The sequence below is a fragment of the Acinonyx jubatus genome, chromosome B1, assembly GCF_027475565.1.
Source record: "Acinonyx jubatus isolate Ajub_Pintada_27869175 chromosome B1, VMU_Ajub_asm_v1.0, whole genome shotgun sequence".
NCBI lineage: Eukaryota > Metazoa > Chordata > Mammalia > Carnivora > Felidae > Acinonyx > Acinonyx jubatus.
Genome location: NC_069382.1, coordinates 147214174 through 147239566, shown reverse-complemented (window position 1 = coordinate 147239566; position 25393 = coordinate 147214174). Strand labels below are relative to the sequence as shown.

Here is a 25393-nt window from a genome sequence, read left to right as displayed (position 1 = left end):
AAGAGACAGAGGCAGAGACTGACCCACCTTGCCATCTCATTATAATTTCAGCCAGTAATACTGCCATATACAGTAATACATTATTTAGTACTTACTGAAGTAACTAGCTTCCAGTCCTCCATCTACTGCTAATTACATGATTCTGAAGAAGACTTTTAAAACCTCATTGTTGCTAAACTACATGATCTGAGAAACGAGATTTAGGCTTAATTTTCACTGGCTTTACTGATTTGTCTGCAAACCTAGATATATTCTAGGATTCTTTTAAGTAAAGAAACGTCGGAAGTTTTGAAGTTTGAAGTTACAGTGCTATGTACAGAACAAGTACTTTTAAATAACCATTGGTTGACCAACTCTAAAAAGACTTAACAAATAAAAAAAATTCTCATGCACTATAGTAATTTCATTTCTGAGAAAATAGTGTTTTTAATGCCTCATCAAGTCCAATAAATGAGAGTTATACCCAAACATAAATATATGGAGAAATACACTTACCAATATATCTGAGCCAACATGCTGTTTTCCCTTTTCTTGATGTGGTCCTAATATCAATTTTCCCATCGAAAAAATGGGTGTATCCAGTGTTTTATATACTTTCAATTCACCATGCTCAACAAAAAACTGATATGTATCTCGTGGCCTTAAAAGATCTAAGGGAAAAACACTACTGTAAATATAAAGCAATAGCAATAATAATGATCAATGATAGAACATATACACACATGTATACAACAAGAGTTATTTCTAGATATAAACCTCATTTACTTGAGCTAAATAAAATGGTAGAGGTAGAATTTTGTCTGCCTTATAAGCTGTGTGACCAGGCAAGTTATTTCTCACCCTGTGCCTGCTTCCTTTTCTATAAAATGAGACAACAGTTCATCTATGTTAGAGTTGTGACTATCAAATGAATTAATGTGTATAAGGTACTTAAAATACTGCCTGGCACAAAATAAGCATTAGATAAGCCTTGGATATTAATGATAATAGTGGCAGTATTATTATTATTTCTATTATAGCTCAGAAAACAAAATTAGCTAAGACCCAAGGTAGAATTCCGTATCTTTAAAAAGTTTAACAAAGCCCACAATTAACAAATGTATCGTCATAACAACAGATTTTGTGCTTGCCTGACTGATTATTAAATAGCAAGATTTCTGTCATGTGAGCAAGAGTTCTAATAGATGCTCAAAAATAACTACCTCACTCTTCAATTTCCCTTTTACTTATAAACATTGCCAAATATATAGTTAATATATTCTTTATCATCAGCTTGTTTCCTTGGATTTTTGCTAATGTTAGTAATCTCACAGGTTATAGGACATAGAAAATACATAGATGCAAGAAACAGATAAAAAGCAATGAACTCCTGACAAACTCACTACTTTTCGAACCTAAACAGCAAATGTTTTAAGATACTACACTAAACAAAATTTTCTGTACTTCTGCCTGTTGCCAAATAAACAATCTGATTATAAAAATAACTGTACTACTTAAGATGTCAAATGGAACTTACTTCGCAGCCAAAATTTTAAGTGAAAATACCATTACTACCTCTCTGACTTGACCTATTTGTCCTTTGACTTAGGATAAACAGTCCTCAGTACTTACTGGTACTGTCAAAACAGTTAAAACATCTAAATATTTCCTGTATGTAAATACTGCCTGGTTGCTAAACAGCTGAGTGTCCCCTACTTGCCCTTCTCGCACTATAGCCCCCTCCTTTGGAACCAATCATGGTGTCCCAGGCACTGTACTTTTAATGCCTACTAGATACAACAGGAGGCTTCTAGGACCCTGTGCTGACCTTAAACTTAAACCTGGCATTTGTGTGGCAGATCAGTGTCCTTGCTAGTCATCATCCTAAAGGTCTGATATCCCAGGTATTATTTTTGGTATGCATGACCCATAAGGCTGTCTAAATCCTGCCCACAGTCCCTGTCTGGTCTCACAGTAAGGGGGTATCCTGGGATCTACCAGCTAAATTGCAACAATTACCCATAAAAAGCCCTTGTCCCCATGTGTCCTCTTGATCAAAGAAGACCTGTACCCTACCGGGGAGGCAACACTCCTAATGATAGCACTTGTAACCCAGAGTATAAATGCACTGTGTTATGTGCCCTCTAGATGTTGTTTGGTATCAATGCTCCTCCAGAGTAGTCTTCACACAGGCTGCTTATTGGAATTAGATACCCTACTGGACTTTGGCTGTGAAACAGCTGGGAAGAAAAAGAAAAAGTAGATAGGCTAGTCATACAGCCAGCAGTTTGCCCTTACTAGCTGTTAAATTAAGCATTTTCAGTATCATCTCTAATCTTACCCATGAGAATCACCTCTCTTGTTTCTGGGTCCTTTACCCTTGTTGGCTGCAACGGATCTCCCAAAGGTACATTCAGATTTACCATGAACTTATTCTCTGTAAAAGAAATATCATTGAAATAGAAACTAGTTAAATAATTCTTCTCAATTAAAAATAAGTCTAGTATGAAATATAGCTACAAACCAACCACAAAAAAAAATTGCCAGAGGCATAACACTCTCTTCCAATTTTCCTATTTATAAATGACCACTCTGATAAAGAAAAATTCAAAAACCACAATGATTTAGTATGGAAGCAAACATACTAAATTTATTTTTGTAAGCTTGATGTGACAACTCTTGATACTCTTGTGTCATCAAGAAGTTATATGGCATACTGAATATCCTTTAAGAGAGCTGAAGTATGTAATACACTTCAGAAAAAAATTTATTGAAATATCTATTTCATTTTATTTGTATTGAAGTAGGCTACAACAGAGTTGAACTCATGACCCTGAGATTAAGACCTGAGTTCAAGAGTCAGATGCTTACTGACTGAGCCACCCAGACACCCCTAAAATATCTATTTTAATCATAGTTTGAGCACAGGAAAGGGCAGTTTCAGTGAAAAGCAATTTACTCATGAGGAAATGCTTTATATTATGCCATTAATGATTTTTTTAAAGAACAAAATCAGCGTATTTCCAAAATCTTGACAAAAGTGGACGGTAAAAAGTAAATTCAAAATAAAAGAAAAACATGGGGCATTGCGTGTGACTCTTGATCTCAGGGTTGTGGGTTCAAGCCCCACATTGAGTGTAGAGAAAGGAAAGGGGAGGGGAAGGGAGGAAAGGAAAGGAAAGAAATGAAATGAAATGAAATGAAATAAAATAAATAAAATAAAATAAAATAAAATAAAATAAAATAAAATAAAATAAAATAAAATAAATAATACAATATTCCAAAATTCATAGAATGCAGCAAAAGCAGATGTTAAGAGTGAAATTTATGGTTATAAATGCTTGTATTAAGAAAATTTCAAATAAACAACTTCACATTACACCACAAGGAACCAGTAAAAGACTTACCTGAAATTTAGTAAAGGAAGGAAAAAAACAAAAATTAAAAATAAATAAATAAATACCAGAAGTAAATAAAATAGAGACCAGATTAAACAATAACATTGAAAGTAACGACAAGTTTTGTGTTGATTTCTTATCTGGCCCAATCTTGTGGAGTAGTGTGTTAATATTTATGTATTAAATATTTAATATTTACACTGTAGATTCTCTAGCTTTATTTTATTGTTAATCTTCAGTTTTATACCACTATGGTTGGAAAATATACTTGGTATGATTTCAGTCTTCTTAAATTTGCAATATTCGTCATATTTCTTTTTATGTGATTTTAATAAGGGATTCTTCTGTGTGTACTTGAAGAAAATGTGTATTCTATTTTAAATACATCTTTTAGAACCATGTATTCTAAAGTATGCTTCAAGTAAAAAATGTCGTTAAAAAAAAAAAACTTTAACTGAGGGTACTCATTTAAAATGAAGCATATCAGAGGGGAGGTGGGAGAGGGGCTGGGTGAAATATGTGAAGGGGATTAAGAGTACACTTGTAATGAGCACTGAATAATGATGTATAGAATTGCTTAATCACTATATTGTACACGTGAAACTAATATAATACTATATGTTAACTATACTGGAATTAAATAAAAAACTTAATAGAAAAGAGAGAAGAAAAAAAGTGAATTCACCCTAAAGTATTATATCCAAAGGTTTTAGACATAAATTTCAAAATTTATAAAGAGCTACCTCTCAGAGCACTACTTATTTTTAATGTTTATTTATTTATTTTGAGAGACAGCACAAGCAGGGGAGTGGCAGAGAGAGCAAGAGAAAGAATCCCAAGCAGATTCTGCATTGTCAGCCTTGAGATCATGACCTGAGCAAAATCAAGAGTCAGAGACTGAACTAACTGAGCCACCCAGTTGCCCCACCAGCATACTATTATTTAAAATAAAATCCAAAAGTTACTTTCAGGAATAAGTTCATACTTCTTTCATCATTATCAAGACAGATCCTTTTCCTATTAACTAATTTGTTGACTTTTCCAATGTTTCCTTTTGCCTTCCTTTTAGATGATACTGTGTCTGGGGACAGTATTCCACCAATCACAAATCCTCCTGGAAGTTAACAACAAAAAAGGTAATAAAGTATCATACCTGGGAAAGTAAAAATATTTTAAAAAATTTAAATTAATATAGCGTATTTCCTTTCAGACTACCAGAGGATATACTACTATTCCATTTTACAGCTAGTAACTCAAATAACACAAATACCAACCAACCCCACTTATGTTTCTACTACCCTAAATACAGATGAGCTGATGGAAGATGGGAGAATGATCTCTGTTGCTTGAAATCAACATTCATTAATGGAAAGTTAAAAAACAAACAAAGAGGAGAGATTCAACATGGCAGAGAAGTAGGGGGACCCAAAGTTCCCTCATTCCTCAAACACAGCAGTGTTGAGGCCAAAGGACTTTGAACTCCAAGAGTCCAGGCTGCAGAGTGACAGAGATTTCTCCAGGGGCCCGGACAACCTGGTGGGCCATAGAGCTACTTTAACAAACAAATCAAAGCACACCTGGTACAGGGTCCAAAACAACACTACAAGTAGGGAGATAAAGCAATCAGAGTCACAACAACAGAGAGCAAGTAACACACTCCAAAAAACACCTCCTGAAGGGCCAGGCCCTGGACAGTGTATCACCCCTCTTTAATATAGTAGTGCTCACAGGTGCAGGACACATAACAAGCTTTTAAAACACATAAGGTACAGAAAATTAGCCAAAATGACAACACGGAAGAATTTTCCTCAAAAGAAATTCCAGGAAGTAGCAATAGCTAAGGAATTGATCAAAACAGATATAAGCAATATAACTGAACAAGAATTTAGAATAAGTCATAAGATTAATCGCTGGTCTTGAAAAAAGCATAGAAGACAGCAGAGAATCTACTGCTGCATAGATCAAGTAACTAAAAAATAGTCATGAATTTAAAAATGCTGTAAATGAGGTGCAAAATAAAATAGAGGCGGTGACAGTGAGGACTGAAAAGGCAGAGGGGAGAATAAGTAAAATAGAAGATAAAATTATAGAAAAAGATGAAGCTGGAGTTGACTCTAGAAGATGGTGACGTAGGAGGACACTGGGCTCACCACGTCCTGAGCGCTTAGATTCCACCCACATCTGCCTAAATAACCCAGAAAACTGCCAGAAGACTAGCAGAACAGACTCTCCAGGGCCAAGCGTAGACAAGTGGGCCATGGAAGAGCAGAGAGGCGATGCGTGCTACACGGACTGGTGGGAAGGAGCTGGGGCGGTGGAGGGGCAGCCTGCCTGCCAAGGCAGAGTCCCTGAAGTCTGGCTTGCAAAAGTGGAGGGGCCGGACTGTGTGAGTTCTGACAGCCAGCAGGACTTAACATCTGGAATGTTATAAGCCAACAGCTCTGCTCGGAGAGCAGAAGGGTGACAGGACACCGGGAGGGAGAGGTGTTGAGCCCTGGAAGACAGAGCTCAGTTTGGCAGGGAACAAAGGCGCTGGCAAGCACCATCTCCCTCTCCCATCCCCCAGCCGAAATCCCAAAGGGAACCAGTTCCCCTCACTGAACTTGCTTGCACCGCGCAAACACCCAATGCTGTGCTTCTGTGGATCCATCCTTCCCACGGGTCTGCCTCCCTCCTGGTGCTACAGGGCCCCTCCCGCAAGGGACCACCGATGGCAAAGGGAGCTAAGCCTGCCCCTCCCACCACTGTGCATCTTGTGGATCCACCCCGGCTAATAGACCAGATCCCGTCGAAGCAGCACCACAAGCCTGGCATGTGCAAGTAGCCCAGACAGGAACCACACCACTCCACAGTGAGTCCTACCCCTGGGAGAGGAGAAAATAAGGTACACACCAGTCTGATTGTGGCCCCAGCAGTGCGCTGGGGCAGACATCAGGTCTGACTGCGGCCCTGCGCACCAACACAAGTTACCTGGACAGTACAGGGGAAGTGCTCTGCAGTTTGGAGCCACCCAAGGGACTACCCAAAATGACGAAATGGAAGAATTTTCCTCAAAAGAAACTCCAGGAAGTAGCAACAGCTAACAAAATGATCAGAAACCATTTAAGCAATACAACGGAACAAGAATTTAGAATAATAGTCATAAAATTAATTGCTGGGATTGAAAAAAGCATAGAGGACAGCAGAGAATCTACTGCTACAGAGATCAAGGGACTAAGAAATAGTCATGAGGAGCTAAAAAATGCTATAAATGAGGTGCAAAATAAAATGGAGGCGACCACAGCTCGGATTGAAGAGGCAGAGGAGAGAATAGGTGAAGTAGTAGATAAAATGATGGAAAAAGAGGAAGCTGAGAAAAAGAGAGATAAAAAAATTCAGGAGTGTGAGGGGAGAATTAGAGAACTAAGTGATGCAATAAAATGGAACAACATCCATATCATAGGAATTCCAGAAGAAGAAGAGAGAGAAAGGGGCTGAAGGTGTACTTGAACAAATCATAGCTGAAAACTTCCCTGATCAGGGGAAGGAAAAAGGCATTGAAATCCAAGAGGCATAGACAACTCCCTTCAGATGTGACTTGAATCAATCTTGAGGGGAGAATTAGAGAACTAAGTGATGCAATCAAATGGAACATCCATATCATAGGAATTCCAGAAGAAGAGAGAGAAAGGGGCTGAAGGTGTACTTGAACAAATCATAGCTGAGAACTTCCCTGATCAGGGGAAGGAAAGAGGCATTGAAATCCAAGAGGCATAGAGAACTCCCTTCAGATGTGACTTGAATCAATCTTCTGCATGACATACCATAGTGAAACTGGCAAAATACAGGGATAAAGAGAAAATTCTGAAAGCAGCTAGGGATAAACAGGATGTAACTTACAAAGGGAGACCCATAAGACTAGTGGCAGACCTATCTACTGAAACTTGGCAGGCCAGAAAGGAATGGCAGGAAATCTTCAATGTGACAAACAGAAAAAATATTGCAGCTGAGAATCCTTTATCCAGCAAGTCTGTCAGAATAATAGAAGGAGAGATAAAGGTCTTCCCAAACAAACAAAAACTAAAGGAATTCATCACCACTAAACCAGGCCTACAATAGATCCTAAGGGGGATTCTGTGAGTGAAATGTTGCAAGGACCACAAAGTACCAGAGACATCACTAGAAGCATGAAACCTACACACATCACAATGACTCTAAACCCATATCTTTCAATAATAACACTGAATGTAAATGGATTCAATGCTCCAACCAAAAGACACAGGGTATCAGAATGGATAAAAACATAAGACCCATCTATTTGCTGTCTACAAGAGACTCATTTTAGACCTGAGGACACCTTCAGATTGAAAGTGAGAGGATGGAGAACTATCTATCATGCTACTGGAAGTCAAAAGAAAGCTGGAGTAGCCATACTTATATCAGACAAATTAGACTTTAAAGGCTGTAACAAGAGATGAAGAAGGGCATTATATAATAATCACAGGGTCTATCCAGCAGGAAGAGCTAACAATTATAAATATCTATGCGCTGAATATGGGAGCCTCCAAATATATAAAACAATTAATGACAAACATAAGCAACCTTATTGATAAGAATGTGGTAATTGCAGGGGACTTTAATACTCCACTTACAACACTGGATAGATCATCTAGACACAGAATCAGTAAAGAAACAAGGGCCCTGAATGATACATTGGATCAGATGGACTTGACAGATTTAGAACTCTGCATCCCAAAGCAACAGAATATACTTTCTTCTTGAGTGTACATGGAACATTCTCCAAGATAGATCACATACTGGGTCACAAAACAGCCCTTCATAAGTATACAAGAATTGAAATCACACCATGCACACTTTCAGACCACAATGCTATGAAACTTGAAATCAACCACAGGAAAAAGTCTGGAAAGACCACCCTACTAAAGAATGAATGGGTCAACCAGGCAATTAGAGAAGAAATTAAAAAATATATGGAAACAAACAAAAATGAAAATACAACAATCCAAACGCTTTGGGATGCAGTGAAGGCAGTCCTGAGAGGAAAATACATTGCAATCCAGGCCTATCTCAAGAAACAAGAAAAATCCCAAATACAAAATCTAACAGCACACCAAAAGGAAATAGAAGCAGAGTAGCAAAGACACCTCAAACCCAGCAGAAGAAGAGAAATAATAAAGATCAGAGCAGAAATAAACAATATAGAATCAGAAAAAAAAAAAAAAACTGTAGAGCAGATCAATGAAACCAAGAGTTGGTTTTTTGAAAAAATAAACAAAATTGATAAATCCCTAGCCAGACTTCTCAAAAAGAAAAGAGAGAGGATCCAAATAGATAAAATCACAAATGAAAATCGTCTTACCACAACCAATCTCACAGAAATACAAGCAATTATCAGGAAATACTATGAAAAATTATATGCCAACAAACTGGACAACCTGGAAGAAATGGACAATTTCCTAAGCACCCACACACTTCTAAAACTCAAACAGGAAGAAATAGAAAACTTGAACAGACCCATAATCAGCAAAGAAATTGAATCAGTTATCAAAAATCTCCCAACAAATAAGAGTCCAGGACCAGAAGACTTCCCTGGGGATCTATGAGACTTTTAGAGCACAGTTAATACCTATCCTTCTCAAGCTGTTCCAAAAAATAGAAAAGGAAGGAAAGCTTCTGAACTCATTCTATGAAGCCAGCATTACCTTGATTCCCAAACCAGACAGAGACCCCACAAAAAAGGAATTACAGGCCAATATCCCTGATGGACATGAATGCAAAAATTCTCAACAAGATATTAGTAAATCAAATTCAACAGCACATAAAAAGAATCATTCACCATGATCAAGTGGGATTCATTCCTGGACTGCAGGGCTGGTTCAATATTCGCAAATCAATCAATGTGATACATCACATTAATAAAATAAAGGATAAGAGCCATATGATCCTGTCAATCGACGCAGAAAAAGCATCTGACAAAATTCAGCATCTTTTTTTAATAAAAACCCTCAAGAACGTTGGGATAGAAGGAACATACCTAAGCATCATAAAAGTCATATATGAAAAGCCCACCACAGCTAATATCATCCTCGATGGAAAAAAAATGAGAGCTTTCCCCCTGAAATCAAGAACATGACAGGGATGTCCACTCCCACCACTCTTGTTTAACATCGTGTTGGAAGTCTTAGCATCAGCAATCAGACAACAAAATGAAATAAAAGGCATCAAAACTGGCAAAGAAGTCAAACTTTCACTTTTCCCAGACAACATGATACTCTGCATGGAAAACCCGCAAGACTTCACCAAAAGGCTACTAGAACTGATACATAAATTTAGCAAAGTCGCAGGATATAACATCAATGTACAGAAATCAGCTGCATTTCTATACACCAATAATAAAATATCAGAAAGAGAAATCAAGAAATGATCCCATTTATAATTGTACCAAGAACCATAAAATACCTAGGAATAAACCTATCCAAAGATGTAAAAGATCTGTATGTTGAAAACTATAGAAAATTTATAAAGGGAATTGAAGAGAACACAAAGAAATGGAAAAACATTCCATGCTCATGGATTGATTAGAAGAACAAATATTGTTAAAATGTCTATCCTAGGGGCGCCTGGGTGGCTCAGTCGGTTGGGCGTCCAACTTCGGCTCAGGTCGTGATCTCGCGGTCCGTGAGTTCGAACCCTGCATCAGGCTCTGGGCTGACAGCTCAGAGCCTGGAGCCTGTTTCGGATTCTGTGTCTCCCTCTCTCTCTGACCCTCCCCTGCTAATGCTCTGTCTCTCTCTGTCTCAAAAATAAATAAAACGTTAAAAAAAAAAATTTTTTTTAAAAAGTCTATCTACCCAAAGCTATCTACACATTCAATGCAATCCCAATCAAAATTGTACCGGCATTCTTCTCAAAGCTAGAACAAACAATCCTAAAATTTGTCTGGAACTACAAAAGATCCCAAAGAGCCAAAATAATATTGAAAAAGAAAACCAAAGCATCACAATTCCAGACTTTAGTCTCTACTACAAAGCTGTAATCATCAAGACAGCATGGTATTGACACAAAAACACACATACAGACCAATGGAATAGAATAAAAACCCAGAATTAGACCCACAAATGTATGGCCAACTAATCTTTGACAAAGCAGGAAACAGTATCCAATGGAAAAAAGACATCTCTTTAGCAAATGGTATTGGGAGAACTGGACAGCAACATGCAGAAGAATGAAACTAGACCACTTTCTTACACCATACACAAAAATAAACTCAAAATGGATGAAAGACCTAAATGTGAGACAGGAAACCACCAAAACCCTAGAGGAGAAAGCAAGCAACAACCTCTTTTGACCTCAGCCACAGCAGTTTCTTGCTCAACACATGTCCAAAGGTAAGGGAATTAAAAGCAAAATGAACTACTGGGACCACATCAAGATAAAAAGTTTCTGCACTGCAAAGGAAATAATCAACAAAACTAAAAGGCAACTGATGAAATGGGAAAAGATATTTGCAAATGACATATTGGAGAAAGAGTCAGTTCTATAAGTTCTATAAAGAACTTACAAACTCAACACCTGAAAAGCAAATAATCCAGTGAAGAAATAGGCAGAATACATGAATACACACTTTTCCGAAGAAGATATCCAGATAGCTAACAGACACATGAAAAGATGCTCAATGTCACCACCTCACACCGGTCAGAGTGGCTAACATGAACAACTCAGGAAACAACAGATGCTGGCGGGATATGGAGAAATGGGAACCCTCTTGCACTGTTGGTAGGAATGCAAACTGGTACAGTCCCTCTGGAAAACAGTGTGGAGGTTCCTCAAAAAATTAAAAACAGAACTACTCTACGACCCAGCAATAGCACTACTAGGAATTTACCCAAAGGACAGGAGTGCTGATGCACAGGGGCACTTGTAACCCATTGTTTATAGCAACACTTTCAACAAAGGCAAATTATGGAAACAGCCTAAATGTCCATCAACTGATGAATGGATAAAGAAGATGTGGTTTATATATACAATGGAATACTACTTAGCAATGAGAAAGAATGAAATTATGCCATTTGCAGCAACATGGATGGAACTGGAAGGTGTTATGCTAAGTGAAGTAAATCAGTCAGAGAAAGATATTATATGTTTTCTACTTATATGTGGAACTTGAGAAACTTAACAGGAGACCATGGGGGAAGGGAAGGGGAAAAAACATAGTTACAAACAGAGACTAAGGAGACAAACTTTAAGAGACTCTTAAATACAGAGAACAATCTGAGGGTTGATGGGAGAGTGGGGGAGAGGGTAAAATGGATGATGGACATTGAGGAGGGCACTTGTTGGGATTAGCACTGGATGTTGTGTGTAAGTGATGAACCACAAAAAAGAAATCTACCCCAAAAAGCAAGAGCACACTGTACATACTATATGTTAGCCAATTTGACAATAAACTATATTTAAAATAAACAAATAAATAAAAAACAAAGAACACAAAGGCCAGCAATGAAATATTTATAATAATCCACATGCAAGCTTAGCTCATTGACTTACATTTACCCATCACAGAAAGGAAATAACTTTTAGAGAACACTCATTGTACTTCCTTGCCCACTCTCTACATTATGTAGAGAAATATGATAAGAAAGTGGGATGAGAACAGTAAAGGGAAATAATATCTGCCAGTCATAATTTTCTCATATTCTGATCTAGTGACTCATTTTATGCATTTAAAAACCTTGTTTAATAGTATGGAATAATAAAACTCTATAAAGCCACACACTCACCTCAAACTGCTACCAAAGAGAGAAAAAGAAAAGCATCTCTATAGTAATCAGACAAATTTGTACTTGAATCTATTCTTGACTCATTTTTGAAGGATGATGATAAAATGAGGTAATCTAATATTAAGATAGTGCTTGAAATGTAATATATATAAATAAACTGTGGCTATCCTCATTATTTTTTATTGTCAGATATTAAAGTGTCAATTGGAATTTACCTGATGGCCTTCCATGATAATCTATTCGCTCTCCTCGCCAATATTCCAAAGGTTTCAATCGTGTTCTCTTGGTCCTGCGAACATCTGGTGTGTTGGAAGGCAATACTGTAAAAAAATATTAAACAAAAATGTATACATATAAATGTTTAGTTGTATGGTACTTTGTGTGGAAAAATTGATATTATCCTATAGAACACTAATGTTTCTAGACAAACCAATAGAAAAACAAAATTTTACAATATATTTGTGTTAGTAATTAAAGAAATGCCAATGTAACAATAAACTAAAAAATTGGCAAAGATTAAAAAACTTAACACTCAGAGTGAATGAGGTTAAAGAGGCACAGAAATAAATACACTGTAGGTGGAAATGTAAACAGATTGAGGATAAATTAGCAATAACTATTATAATAATCTTTGATTCAGAATTTAATTTATAGAAAAGGAGTTTGCAAAAATATTCACAATAAGAGCCAAAGCTAGAGGTGGCCCAAAATGGTGGAGGCCCTCCAACATAGGGAAGACCCTCAATTCCCATTCTCATGGACACACTGAACCCACACCTAGATATAGACCGATTCCTCCTGAAGAACTGAGAGCTGACTGAACAGGTTCTGCTCAACAAAGGACAGAGGGACACAGAGAGAAAGGAGAGACAACACACAGTAACATCAGAAACCCTACCCTGATACTGTGACCTGCAAAAGGAATGGATGTCACTGAGAAATGCAGATTCACCTGCCCTGAGGCACAAAAACAAAAGAAAACAAAACAATACAAAACAATATAAAATAAACAAAACAGTGGTTTAAAGGATACTGGACCCAAACTGAAGGAAATTCATTTACTAACCCTACAGCATCTGCCAAAAAGTGGTGGAGCTGCCAGAACTCTCTCCAGATCAGAGGTGCTGGCAAGCACCATTGCTTATGTTCTTCTACCTTGATAACACAGATGGGATCAGAATTTGGGTGCTCTAGCTAGTCTGCTAGGGTTGCTAGACAGCCCCAGGACCCTAGCTCCAGCTATCCTCACAGCGTAGCACCCCATCCCTGCACCCTAGCTCCAGCCATCCAACCAAGACAGTGCTGGCATGAAGCACCCAGGGACCCCCTCCATCCTACCCTTGCTCCAGCTCCAGCCATCATGCCAAGGTGACCCCAGCCCAAGCACAGTCCAGGTCCAGCTATCCCACCGGGGCAGCCTCGACATGAAATGCCCCAGAACCCCCAGCCCATGCTCACTCTGGCTCCAGCTGGCCAGGCAAAGCTGCCAAGCACACACAGTCTATACAGGTGATATTCCTACACAAGTCCACTTCTTCAAGACCAAGAGAGGAAGCTGTTCTAATTCAGAGAAACAAATAGAACATTAAACAAAATAAGGAGACAGAAAAATATGTTGCAAACGAAAGAGCAAGATAAACCACACCAAAAAAAAAAAAAAAAAAAAAAAAATCTAAAGGAAATAAAAAGGAACAATCCACCTGGGGCACCTGGGTGGCTCAGTTGGTTAAATGTCCGACTTCAGCTCAAGTCAAGATCTCGTGATTCGTGGGTTCAAGCCCCGCATCAGGTTCTGTGCTGACAGCTCAGAGCCTGGAGCCTGCTTCTGATTCTGTGTCTCCCTCTCTCTCTCTCTCTCTGTCCCTCTCCTGCTTGTGCACTCTCTCTCTCAAAAATAAATAAACTTAAATGTGTATATATATATATATGTATGTATCACTATACATTAACTGAAACTAAATAAATAGATAAATATTTTTTAAAAGCAGCAGAAAAAAAAAGCAGTATCATAAACTGAAACTCTTATAAATAATCATTACAACTTTTAAAATACTTTGGTTGTTACAGTTTATCATAACCATCTATCTGGCTTTCTGTTAGAAGTATTTCTTCCGAATTCTCAAGAGCTAAGTTTTGGAGTCAAACTTACATACTAACTATACCATGAACCAGTTGTGAAATATCACAGAAGCTAAAGTCATTCAACCTCTGTAGTTTTTTCCATCTGTCTAATAAGGATAAATAATAGAACCCACCTCATGGAGTTTTGTGAGATATAAATTAATATAATGCTGTAAAATGCCTGATATATAGCAATTCATTAAACAGTAACTATTACTGTTTTTTTCATTCATTCATTCATTACACCCAACAAGGGGCTCAAACTCATGACTTCGAGATCAAGAGTCACATGCTCTTCCAACTCAGCCAAACTTCTATTACTTTTTTTTTTTTTTTTTAATGGGCAAAGCTATATAGTCAAGAATGTTCATGGTAGTACTATTCATAGTTAGAAAACAAAAACCAGTTTGAACACCATCTAAATGCTCCACAGTAGGAAATCTGTAAATCGAGGTAGTTATGTGTGCATGTTTGTATACATAAATCCACTCATTTTATCTGAACAATGCAAAGTTCTACATACTAAACTCACTTTATTGGCTATATAATTAAATCCCTATGCTCTTACTTACTGTTTGTTAGAAATTTCCAATTCTGAAAGTAGTTTATTAAAATTTCCCAGTCTGTACTGTTTAAATAAAAATCTTGCTTTTTCTTTTTTTCTTTATACATTTTAGTTGGTAGGTTGTTTGGTACATAAGAGTTTGTGATTTTTCTATTTCATTAATGCTTTATTTTATCACTAATGGCCTTCTTTATTCTGTTCAGCACTTGTATTTTAACCTTAAATTCCACTTTGCCTAATACTAAAATTACACTATTTTCTTTATATTTATACTAGCCCACTTAATTTTTTGACAATCTTTTATTTTAAAACCTGTGTTAAGTGTTTCTTATAAACACATAAGTCAATTTGTACTATTCAACCAAATCTGAGAGTCCCTACATAAGAGGAATTCAATCCATTTACACTTATTTAGTATAACAACTAACATATTTCCTTTTATTCCTTCCATCTTACTTTACACTTACTAGTTATATCAGTGCTTCTTCTTTCTCATTTTTATTGGTTCCAACAAATGCCCATTTCTTTTTCCTCTCTTCCCTTGGTCATTTCAAAGTTCTACTGTGATTTTTCACTCTAATATTGGTCACCTTCCCATTCCTGACACTCAAAAGTCAAACTCTCATTTCTCCATGATTATACTTAAAACATTATATAACCCTTACCAAGATACACTCTCCTCTCCTTTTTCTCATTCAGTAAAATAAAACTTTTAGACTACTTTTATTTTTTTTAATTTTTTTTTTTATGTTTATTTATTTTTGAGACAGACAGAGCGTGAGTGGGGGAGGGCCAGAGAGATGGAGACATAGAATCCGAAGCAGGCTCCAAGCCATCAGCACAGAGCCCGATGCGGGGCTCGAACTCACAAATCACGAGATCATGATCTGAGCCGAAGCCAGACGCTCAACAGACTGAGCCACCCAGGCGCCCCTAGACTACTTTTTATACCACTCTTCTGCCACTACTCTCTTCCTTACCATACTAAGTTTTATTAATATAGTCTGGATTTCAAGGTACTATTACAAAAATCATTATTTAGCACTTATAAATCCCCATTCACATTAGCATTAGTTACTAGTCACACCCCAAAGTAATCAGCAATGATTCACATACTTGTATAATAATCCTCTCCCCTAAGATATATGTGTGAACTGTGACTTTCTTCTCATTTAGAGAGTATGGCGATAGTAATAGTAACAATATATAATCCTGTGATTACATCATGATTTTATACACACACACACACACACATATATGACAATAAATAGGATATTATACATTTAAGACACCATCTAGCAGAAGCAGAGAGAAATTCTTCCTTGCTGGCTCTGAAGAACCAAGGTGCCACACTGTGAAGGGGCCTCTGGAAAGGGTCATGTGGCAAGGAACTGCAAGTACCCTTTAGAAGCTGAAAGTAATGGCCCATGGCTGACAGCTAGCAAGAAAACAGGTACCTCCGTCCCATAATTTCAGGGAACTGAATTCTAACAACCACATTAGCTTTGAAGAGGACCTCTCAGATGACACCACAGCCCAGGATGATACTTCAGATTGCAGCCTGTGAGACCCTTGAACAGAGGACCCAGCTAATCTGTGCCTGGGCTTCTGACCCACAGAAAATATGGATAATAAATAAATGTGTGTTGTCTAAGCCACTAAATTTATGGTAATTTAGTACATACCAACAGAAAACGAATACACATTATTTAAATTTAACCACATATATTACAAGAACTATTCCTCATCACTGTTTCCTCTCTTTGGACTCCATTCTGATTTATCTACTTGTTTAGAATACCTCACATGAGTATTCTGCCTGGAGGATTTAGAGTAAACTCAATCTTTGCATTATCTGCAAAGTAAATTCACTTATCAGTAAGAAAAATATGTTGGCCAGATATAACATTATTGGATTATAATACATCTCTAGGCTACAGATGTTATTTTATTCTTCCAATGTTACACAGATAAGCAGTGCTAGTCATTTTTTCTCCTTTATCTGTAACCTTTTCATTCTAAAAGCTTCCCTATATTCTTGAAATTTAGGAATTTTATTCACTGATGACTAGAAGTATATCTTTTTGAAGGATTTTGACTAAAAGTTGGCAAACTCATTCAAATTACAGATAGGAGCCAATCTTTAATCCAGGGGTTTTCTTTAACATATTACTTGTAATTCTCTCTCCTCCATCTGTTTCTCTTTTCTGTAAATCCTATTCTTTGCAAGTTTTCTCAACTGTCTCCATGTTATTTCCATTGCATACCTTTTTTCCCCTCATGATTTCCATCTTTCTATATTTCGTCTCTGAGGAATTTCTTCCATGTCAACACCAGCTACTAATTCAGCTCTCAGTAACAGTGACCATCTTTATTTTCACTTCATCTACCAACTTTTTAAATTGAAAAAATAGGGTTTTTCAATACCAGAAAGTTTTCTATGCTGTAAATGAATCCTTCTTTTATTGTTAAAATTGTTATCTATCTACTGCAAAAATTCTAGCTCACCAGTAGCTGACTACTGTTTTTAGGCATAATGCTTGATTTTCCTCTCTTTGGTTGATAAAGCCCCTGCTGAGGAACATTTTTATTTCTCTTTGCCTACTCTTGACTAGTTAGCAATCCACTTCAAGACAAGCATTAAGCACTAAGAGTCTCTCTTCATTGGGCCCAAAATACTGACAAGATGTGAGTTTGTGGTTGAAGCAATCCAAGGAAGTTTCTCTTCCAGTGAGTGGTTCTCTTCAGGTACAAGTGCAGGGGCACTCCCAACCTCAAGCACAGAGAGAAACATACAAGGGCACTCCAATCCTACAAAGGTGAGAGGTCCCATGAATCTTGACTGGCAAATATCTCTTTGGGAAACACAGAGTTTTAATCCTCCATGACCTCTCCATGGGTTCCTCAGCTCCCATCTTTGCCTACTTATTTATTCCAGTTACTGCTTTGTTTACAAGTCAACTGGATAAAAACAGGAGTTGTCAGGGATGTCATCTACCTAGCAGTTCTATTTTACAGATTCTCTGCCCTAGCTTTTAGCCTAGGTGAAATCATGCTTCCTACTATTACTATGTGAAAAAGAGTGAGAGGGATAAAGGATTTATTAAATGAACAATAAAGAAAATCATTGGCCGGAGATGAGTTATTGTAAAATTCATGAAAACTAAACACTTGGTTTTAATTTATCTGTCAATTAATCCAAATACATCCCCCTGCTTCAGAAAAATTAAGTCCTACTTAGTAACAGAGATTTTATAATATGAAGACATTAAAAGAAATAATCTTACCTAACTTGTGATGTATTTTATTCACTGATAGTACTCTAGATATTTTTACTCCTGAGTCACCTGCAAAATGCAAATGATAATATCATGAATAAGACTGTTAATTCCATGTTGAATTAAAGTGTATTAGTTGGTCAATTTCAATATTAAATAAATATTAATTAAATCAATCGATTAAATCAATCCTTATTAAAGAAATTTTAACCTGACAATACATTTTATTACTTCTTTTACTTTCTACTGCCAAGGAATAAAGACTAATGAAACATTTCTCTAGATTTTGCTATAATGTATATGTCTAAGGAGCCTAATAGTTAAAAATAACAGAAAAGCAGGCTTCATGGCTTCTGGACTTCAGGTGAAATAAGCTACTTGGTAGATAAAAATGCAGGGTGTAATAATGAACAATTAATATGCTAATAATGTAACGCATGATCTCCGAATTTCTAAAATAGTGCAAGTATACTAAATTATCAGTGCTCCAATTAGGTCAGAGTTTTCAACTTTAGTGTTATAAATAGCATCCAAATATAGCTGCCATCAATTCTTTGTCTTCCTATACATAAATGCTGTTGTTTATCAAGAGGCAGAGTCCAATGCCCTTTTCTTTGAATCTCTGCTAACCTGTGACTTGCTTGACTAACAGAACACGTAAGAAATGACATTCTGGGACTTCAAAGGCTAAGTCCTAAGAAGATAGCAGGTTTCACCTGGGTCTCTTGGAACTTCATTATGGAAAAAGGCGGACACCATATATGACATCTGACCACTCCAAGACTGCCATGCTGTGAGGAAACCCAAGCTAACCACATGGAAAGGCCATGTGGAGGAAAAAAGATATACTTGGTCAGCCCCTACCCACCCTGTTCCAGCCACCCCAGCTAAGTGCTATATATATAAGTGAAAAACTCACCCTGGACTTCCAACTCAGTTTAGCTTTCAAATGAATGACTCCAGCCACAGCAGTTTGCATTTAACTATGAATGTATGACATGGCCCAAGAGAGAACTGCCTAACTAAGCCAAATAAACCCACAGAACCATGAGAGATAAATCAATTACTATTTTAAGCCACTAAGTTTTAGGTGTTTATTATGCAGCAACATGTAACTGGAACACTTAATGCCCATTAATGATCTAAAATTTTTGATACAATTTTACATGTCATATATATTTCCTGAATAAGCTTTCATTATATTTTCAAATAAGTCCATGATAGCAAAAGATGGTTAAAAATGACTGAATTAGATACTTCATAAAATTGCTGGCTTAGAAGAAACTTTAGTGAGCATAAAATCTAATTTCCCTGTCCAGAACAGGCATATCTATAGAGAGCTATGGAAATCAAAGTAGCAGTGCCTGAAAAGACATGAATAGACACTTCTCCAAGGAACACATCCAGATGGCCAACTGACACATGAAAAAACGCTCAACATCACTCATCGTCAGGGAAATACAAATCAAAACCACGATGAGATACCACCTCACACCAGTCAGAATGGCTAACATTAACAACTCAGGCAACAACAGATGTTCTAAAATTCTAAAAATTCTACTCTAAAAGTTCTATTCTAAAAATAGAACTACCCTACGACTCAGCAATTGCACTACTAGGTATTTATCCATGGGATACAGGTGTGCTGTTTCGAAGGGACACATGCACCCCCATGTTTATAGCAGCACTATCAACAATAGCCAAAGTATGGAAAGAGCCCAAATGTCCACTGACAGATTACTGGATAAAGAAGAGGTGGTATATATATCAATGGAGTATTACTCAGCAATCAAAAAGAATGAAATCTTGCCATTTGCAACTACATGGATGGAACTGGATGGTATTATTGTAAGCGAAATTAGTCAAAGAAAGACAAATATCGTATGACTTCACTCACATGAGGACTTTACGATACAAAACAGATGAACATAAGGAAAGGGAAGCAAAAATAATATAAAAACAGGGAGGGCTACAAAACATAAGAGACTCTTAAATATGGAGAACAAACAGGGTTACTGGAGGCATTGTGGGAAGGGGGATGGCCTATATGGGTAAGGGGCATTAAGGGCATCTACTCCTGAAATCATTGTTGCAGTATATGCTAACTTGGAGGTAAATTTTAAAAATTAATTAATTAATTAATTAAAAATACAAAAAAGTAAAAGTTTAAAAAAAGAAAGAAACCTAATAAGCATGGAGTTTGAGGAAAACAAGGTTTCCTACAAAGAAAACAAGAAATAAGTCTGCCTTTAAATTTCTACTCACACATCAGCTATCATGAAGACAAAGACCAATAGCCAGCTAGTTTAAAGGAAAATAGATTATGATTCAAGGTTATTTTTACTCTTCAACTGGTTGTAAAAAAAAATAAATTCCTGAGTTCTTCTTAGCATATATGAGCATGCCTACCAACCTTATAAAGAAGAAGTCTATCTGTTCTCACAGCAGGTACAAATGTGTTAAACATTTATTAAAAGAAAAAATACTGACAGAGAAAGTTAAAAATTCAATCATGTACTGTTTCTAAACCACTTTATTTTAGTTCTGTAGTAAAGGTTAAGTAAAAGTATGAACAAAAATGTAAGAACAAACCAAAAGAAAGCAAGGGTCACAATATTACTATTAGACAAAACAGACTACAAGGTAAAAGCATTGTAACAGGATCAAGATGATAAATCTGACCAAAGCAGGTACATTCCATATAAAGGCTTCTATGCTCAGCAACAGCAGTGAAATGTATAGAGCAAACTGCAGGAAACAGATGGAGGAAAAAAAGCATACAACTACAGTGGAAACACTTTACTTCAACTCTAGCAGCCCTCAGCAGATTTCAAAAATCACAAGCAAGTCTATAAAGGATCAAAATAACAACGTAACATGTTCAATTCTAAGATCCTGTTCTTTTCCCCCAAATCTGCTCCTCCCTAGTAGTCTCCAAATCAAGTAGTGACAACACCATTCTTTCAGGTGCTCAGGCCAAAAGCCTTAAAGATGTCCCTGACATCTCTCTCTTCCCATAGCCCCATCCATCAGGAAATCCTGTTGATTCTATCTACAAAAATATTCAAAATCCTACTACTGCTCTCCACCTTTCACTGCCATCACCCTAGTCTAAGCAACCTATCATTGAGATTATGAATGTCTCACCAACCAGTCTCCCTGCTTCGAACTTTACATGAGCCCCTCAAACTCACGAGTCCCTCCCTAACACAGCAGACACAGTAATTCTGTTTATAGGTCCGTCATGTCTGTCCTCTGCTCAAAACCTCCCAATGCCTCCATCTCTCTTAAGAGTAGCCAAAAATCCTTAAAATAGCCTTTAACATCCTATGTGATCTTTCATTCTCGTTGTCTCTGTGACATCATCTCCTACTATTCTCCCTCTCTTACTCTGATTTACCCAATCTCCTTGGTATTCACCACCAGACTCATTACCGCATCAGAACATCTTCCCTCTACCTGGGGCATTATTTCCTCATACAGCTGCATTCTCTGCTTTCTCATCTTTTTCATATTTTGCTCAAATGATCATTTCCTCAGTGAGGCCTTTTCTGCTCATCTACCTAAAAATGTAACCACCATATCCCACCCAAAAATCTGTTTTATTTTTCTACTCTCAACATCCAACAAATCATTAAGTTTTGCTATCTTTTTTATTGCTTCTTTCCTGGTACCCCAGAAAGTAAGCTCCAGGTGGACAGTAGTTTTTGTCAGTTTGGTTCTCTACCACATCCCTAGCCCCTAAAAGAATACATAGTGTCCCATAATATTTACCCATATTAATATTTTCCCAGATATTTTTACAGATTATATAAATATTTAAGATTTCTGTAGTCAAAATATATTCAAAAATTTACACATAGTTACATTATTAACAAAATAAAAAGATATATATTTGTAAATCCATACATGTATACACAAAAAAGCAATATTCTCTTCTTTTTCAAGTACCCATGAGAGAACTATAAAATTCTTTCATGAATTTTATGTGTTCTAAGCATATTATACAGAATGCAAAGAAAACCTTAATAAATTCAAAGAATAAATAATAAAAGTCAAAGTTCCCTAGAACAATGAAATGAAACTAGAAATTATTAACAAAGAACAAAACATTTTAGAATAACAGCCAACATTATGTATTTAATATAGACCAGATATTAAACTAAACAAGAAAGCTATGGGATTGGAAATGATATCACCATTTTACAGATAAGAAGGCTGAGTTATTAACACTGAAATTTTTTTACTCAAGATAGCATAGTAAGTAATATAAAATTCAGCTCAACCTGAGCTGAATTCAACTGTAGGTTCCTGGCTCTGAAGACCAACCTCTTGACTAATATATTCCTAAAAAAAAAACTCCTGGGTCAAAGAAAAATCACTGCAATTTGGGGTGTACTACAATAAGAACATGACATTTGAAATTAAGCCACTACAATAAGAACATGACAAATAAAATTAAGCCAAAACTAAACTTAGGAAAATTCACTGTTTTTTATTTTTTATAAAATAAAAAGAAAAATAAATACAGAAAGCATTCAACTTAGAGGAGAAAAATAATAAAATAAATCTAAACACAGGGAGGAAAAAAACTACTTAAAAGGAAAAAGAAAGAGGGTGCCTGGCTGTCTCAGGTGGCAGAGCATCTCTTGAACTAGAGGTTGTAGGTTTAAGTCCCACATTGGGTATAGAGATTACTTAAAAATACAATCTTTTAAAAAAAATTCCACCTTTCTAGCATTTGAAAAGGAAATTAAAAAGAAAAAGAATTAAGTGAATTAGGAAAGGAAAAATAGTATAACATATTATATTTCAAGCATACATTCTTTAGAAGCATAAAATATTACAAAATTATTAACAGGCATTTTAAAAACTTTATTATGGAAAGTTTCAAACACATTCAAAAAAAGAAAAAATGGTATAATGAAACTGATACACCCACTATACAGCTTCAGTAATCAATACATGGCTGATCTTGCTTCATTTATACCCTTATCAGCTTAACATTTTTAAATATTAGAACAGATATTTTAAGTATCAATTATTTCATTATGTTCTACCTCAAAGAAAGGACTGTCATTGTGTCATTCTTTCTCTTTTTCTCCCTCCCTCTATCACCTAGGTGTAAGGTCTTACAAATCTCTAAACATACAGTAAGGCTCTTAAAAAGTAAGTACTCAATACACATTTGCCATTGGTGATAATTTAAATAAAATATGGCACACCGTACTCTGTATGCATAAAGCCATAAATATCAAGAGAGTAGACAATAAATAATAACTTACCTGAACTTTCCTGAAATTCCTTATCATCCACATCAGAATTACTCTTTTCAGATGATAAATAATTCTTGAGCCTGAAAGGTCCACTTTAACATAAAAAAGTAAACCATAAAATTTGTGCCTTTATAATACATATATCTAGTTATCTGCCTTAATGGACATTTTTCTCCTAAAACTGCCAAACGTTCCTTTCTTATAAAACCAACAGTGATTTATAGGTCACCAAGAATATATTTACATGCTGCATAAAGCAAAGAATCTATAATTTAATCCTGTAACTGTCAGGATAAATACTGAATTTTATAACCTTTTAAACTAACTCATGTAATAGTTACAAACAGAGAGGAAGGGAGATAAACCATAAGAGACTCTTAAATACAGAGAACAAACTGAGGGTTGATGGGGGGGACCCAGGGGAGAGGGGAAAATGGGTGATAGGCATTGAGGAGGGCACTGGTTGGGACGAGCACTGGATGTTGTATGTAAACGATGGAATCATGGGAATCTACCCCCAAAACCAAGAGCACACTGTATACACTGTATGTTAGCCAACCTGATAATAAATTATATTAAATAAATAAATAAAATTTTCTAGCAGCCACATTAAAATAAATAAATAAGTAAATAAATAAATAAAAATAAACTCATGGATCAATTAATAAATTTTTAGTCAACTCAACACCTCTTGATAAAAATCAAATTTTAAAAAGTAAAATTAGAAATCAATCAGCTTATGGAATGCAAGCTGGTGCAGCCACTCTGGAAAACAGCATGGAGGTTCCTTAAAAAATTAAAAATAGAACTACCCTGCGACCCAACAACGGAACTACTAGGCATTTACCCACGGGATACAGGTGTGCTGTTTTGAAGGGACACATGCACCCCCATGTTTATAGCAGCACTATCAACAATAGCCAAAGTATGGAAAGAGCCCAAATGTCCATCAATGGATGAATGGATAAAGAAGATGTGGTATATATATATACAATGGAGTATTACTCGGCAATCAAAAAGAATGAAATCTTGCCATTTGCAACTACATGGATGAAACTGGAGGATATCATGCTAAGCAAAATTAGTCAGAGAAAGACAAATATATGACTTCACTCATATGAGGACTTTAAGAGACAAAACAGATGAACATAAGGAAAGGGAAACAAAAATAATATAAAAACAGGGAGGGGGACAAAACAGAAGAGACTCATAAATATGGAGAACAAAATGAGGGTTACGGGAGGGGTTGTGGAAGGGGGGATGGGTTAAACGGGTAAGGGGAACTAAAAAATCTACTCCTGGAATCATTGCTGCACTATATGCTAACTAATTTGGATGTAAATTTAAAAAATAAAAAACAAGTTAATAAAAAAAAGACAAAAAAATTTAAAAAATAAATAAAATAAAATAAAATAAAATATAAAAATGAAAATCACATATACTTTTGGAGTATATATTTAGTGACTAGGAGAATGGAATTGTTTAGGGGGAAATTTTTTTTCTTAATTAGGTTCCAAGACAGTGTTCATTAACAAAATCAATTGCAGAACTTCCTCTGTTAATACTGATCTGATTAAATTTTACGTCATTTTCAAATGTGTCTTTTCTCATAAATAAATACTGCTAAATTCTGTTAAAAAAAAATCAAACAGCTTATTTTCATTTAAAAAAAAAGCCAAAAACAAGTGGAATTTAAAATATTTAAATTTAAAAATTGCTCAGAAATGATTCAGCTTATCCCTGAGATTCCTTGCCTCTATTATGAACACAGGATAGGCATAGTAGTCATAACCCATCAAATGGTAAAGAAATCTCAGCCATCCCTGAAAAGTCTTGAGAATCTGTTATAATTTACCATTCCTTCATTTTAAAAAAGGGTATATGATTTCAGATATTATAAGAGTAGGTTAATTTGGTTTGTTCATGGAGTGTGCTTGTTTTAAACACAAACCCACAAATTCTTAAATACTTGTTTTTTTGTTTTTTTTTAAATGTT

The 25393-nt window shown here is 36.1% G+C and overlaps 1 protein-coding gene across 6 annotated transcripts in view; it reads right to left on the bottom strand.

Annotated features, from left to right (window-relative positions):
- CENPC (centromere protein C) overlaps positions 1 to 25393 on the bottom strand; it is an 80313-nt gene that overhangs the window by 7004 nt on the left and 47916 nt on the right. For 2 of the 6 annotated variants that reach the window (XM_027057695.2, XM_053217281.1), the window contains 6 exons: positions 23407 to 23489; positions 18131 to 18190; positions 12373 to 12477; positions 4363 to 4491; positions 2321 to 2416; positions 496 to 650 (listed from right to left, as the gene is read on the bottom strand). In XM_027057695.2, coding sequence (XP_026913496.1) covers positions 496 to 650; positions 2321 to 2416; positions 4363 to 4491; positions 12373 to 12477; positions 18131 to 18190; positions 23407 to 23489 — 628 coding nt within the window. Of the gene's footprint in view, positions 1 to 495; positions 651 to 670; positions 2220 to 2320; positions 2417 to 4342; positions 4492 to 12372; positions 12478 to 18130; positions 18191 to 23406; positions 23490 to 25393 lie in introns of those variants that run through there. The other 4 variants (XR_003419612.2, XR_008296290.1, XM_053217280.1 and 1 more) reach the window with 4 other exon arrangements.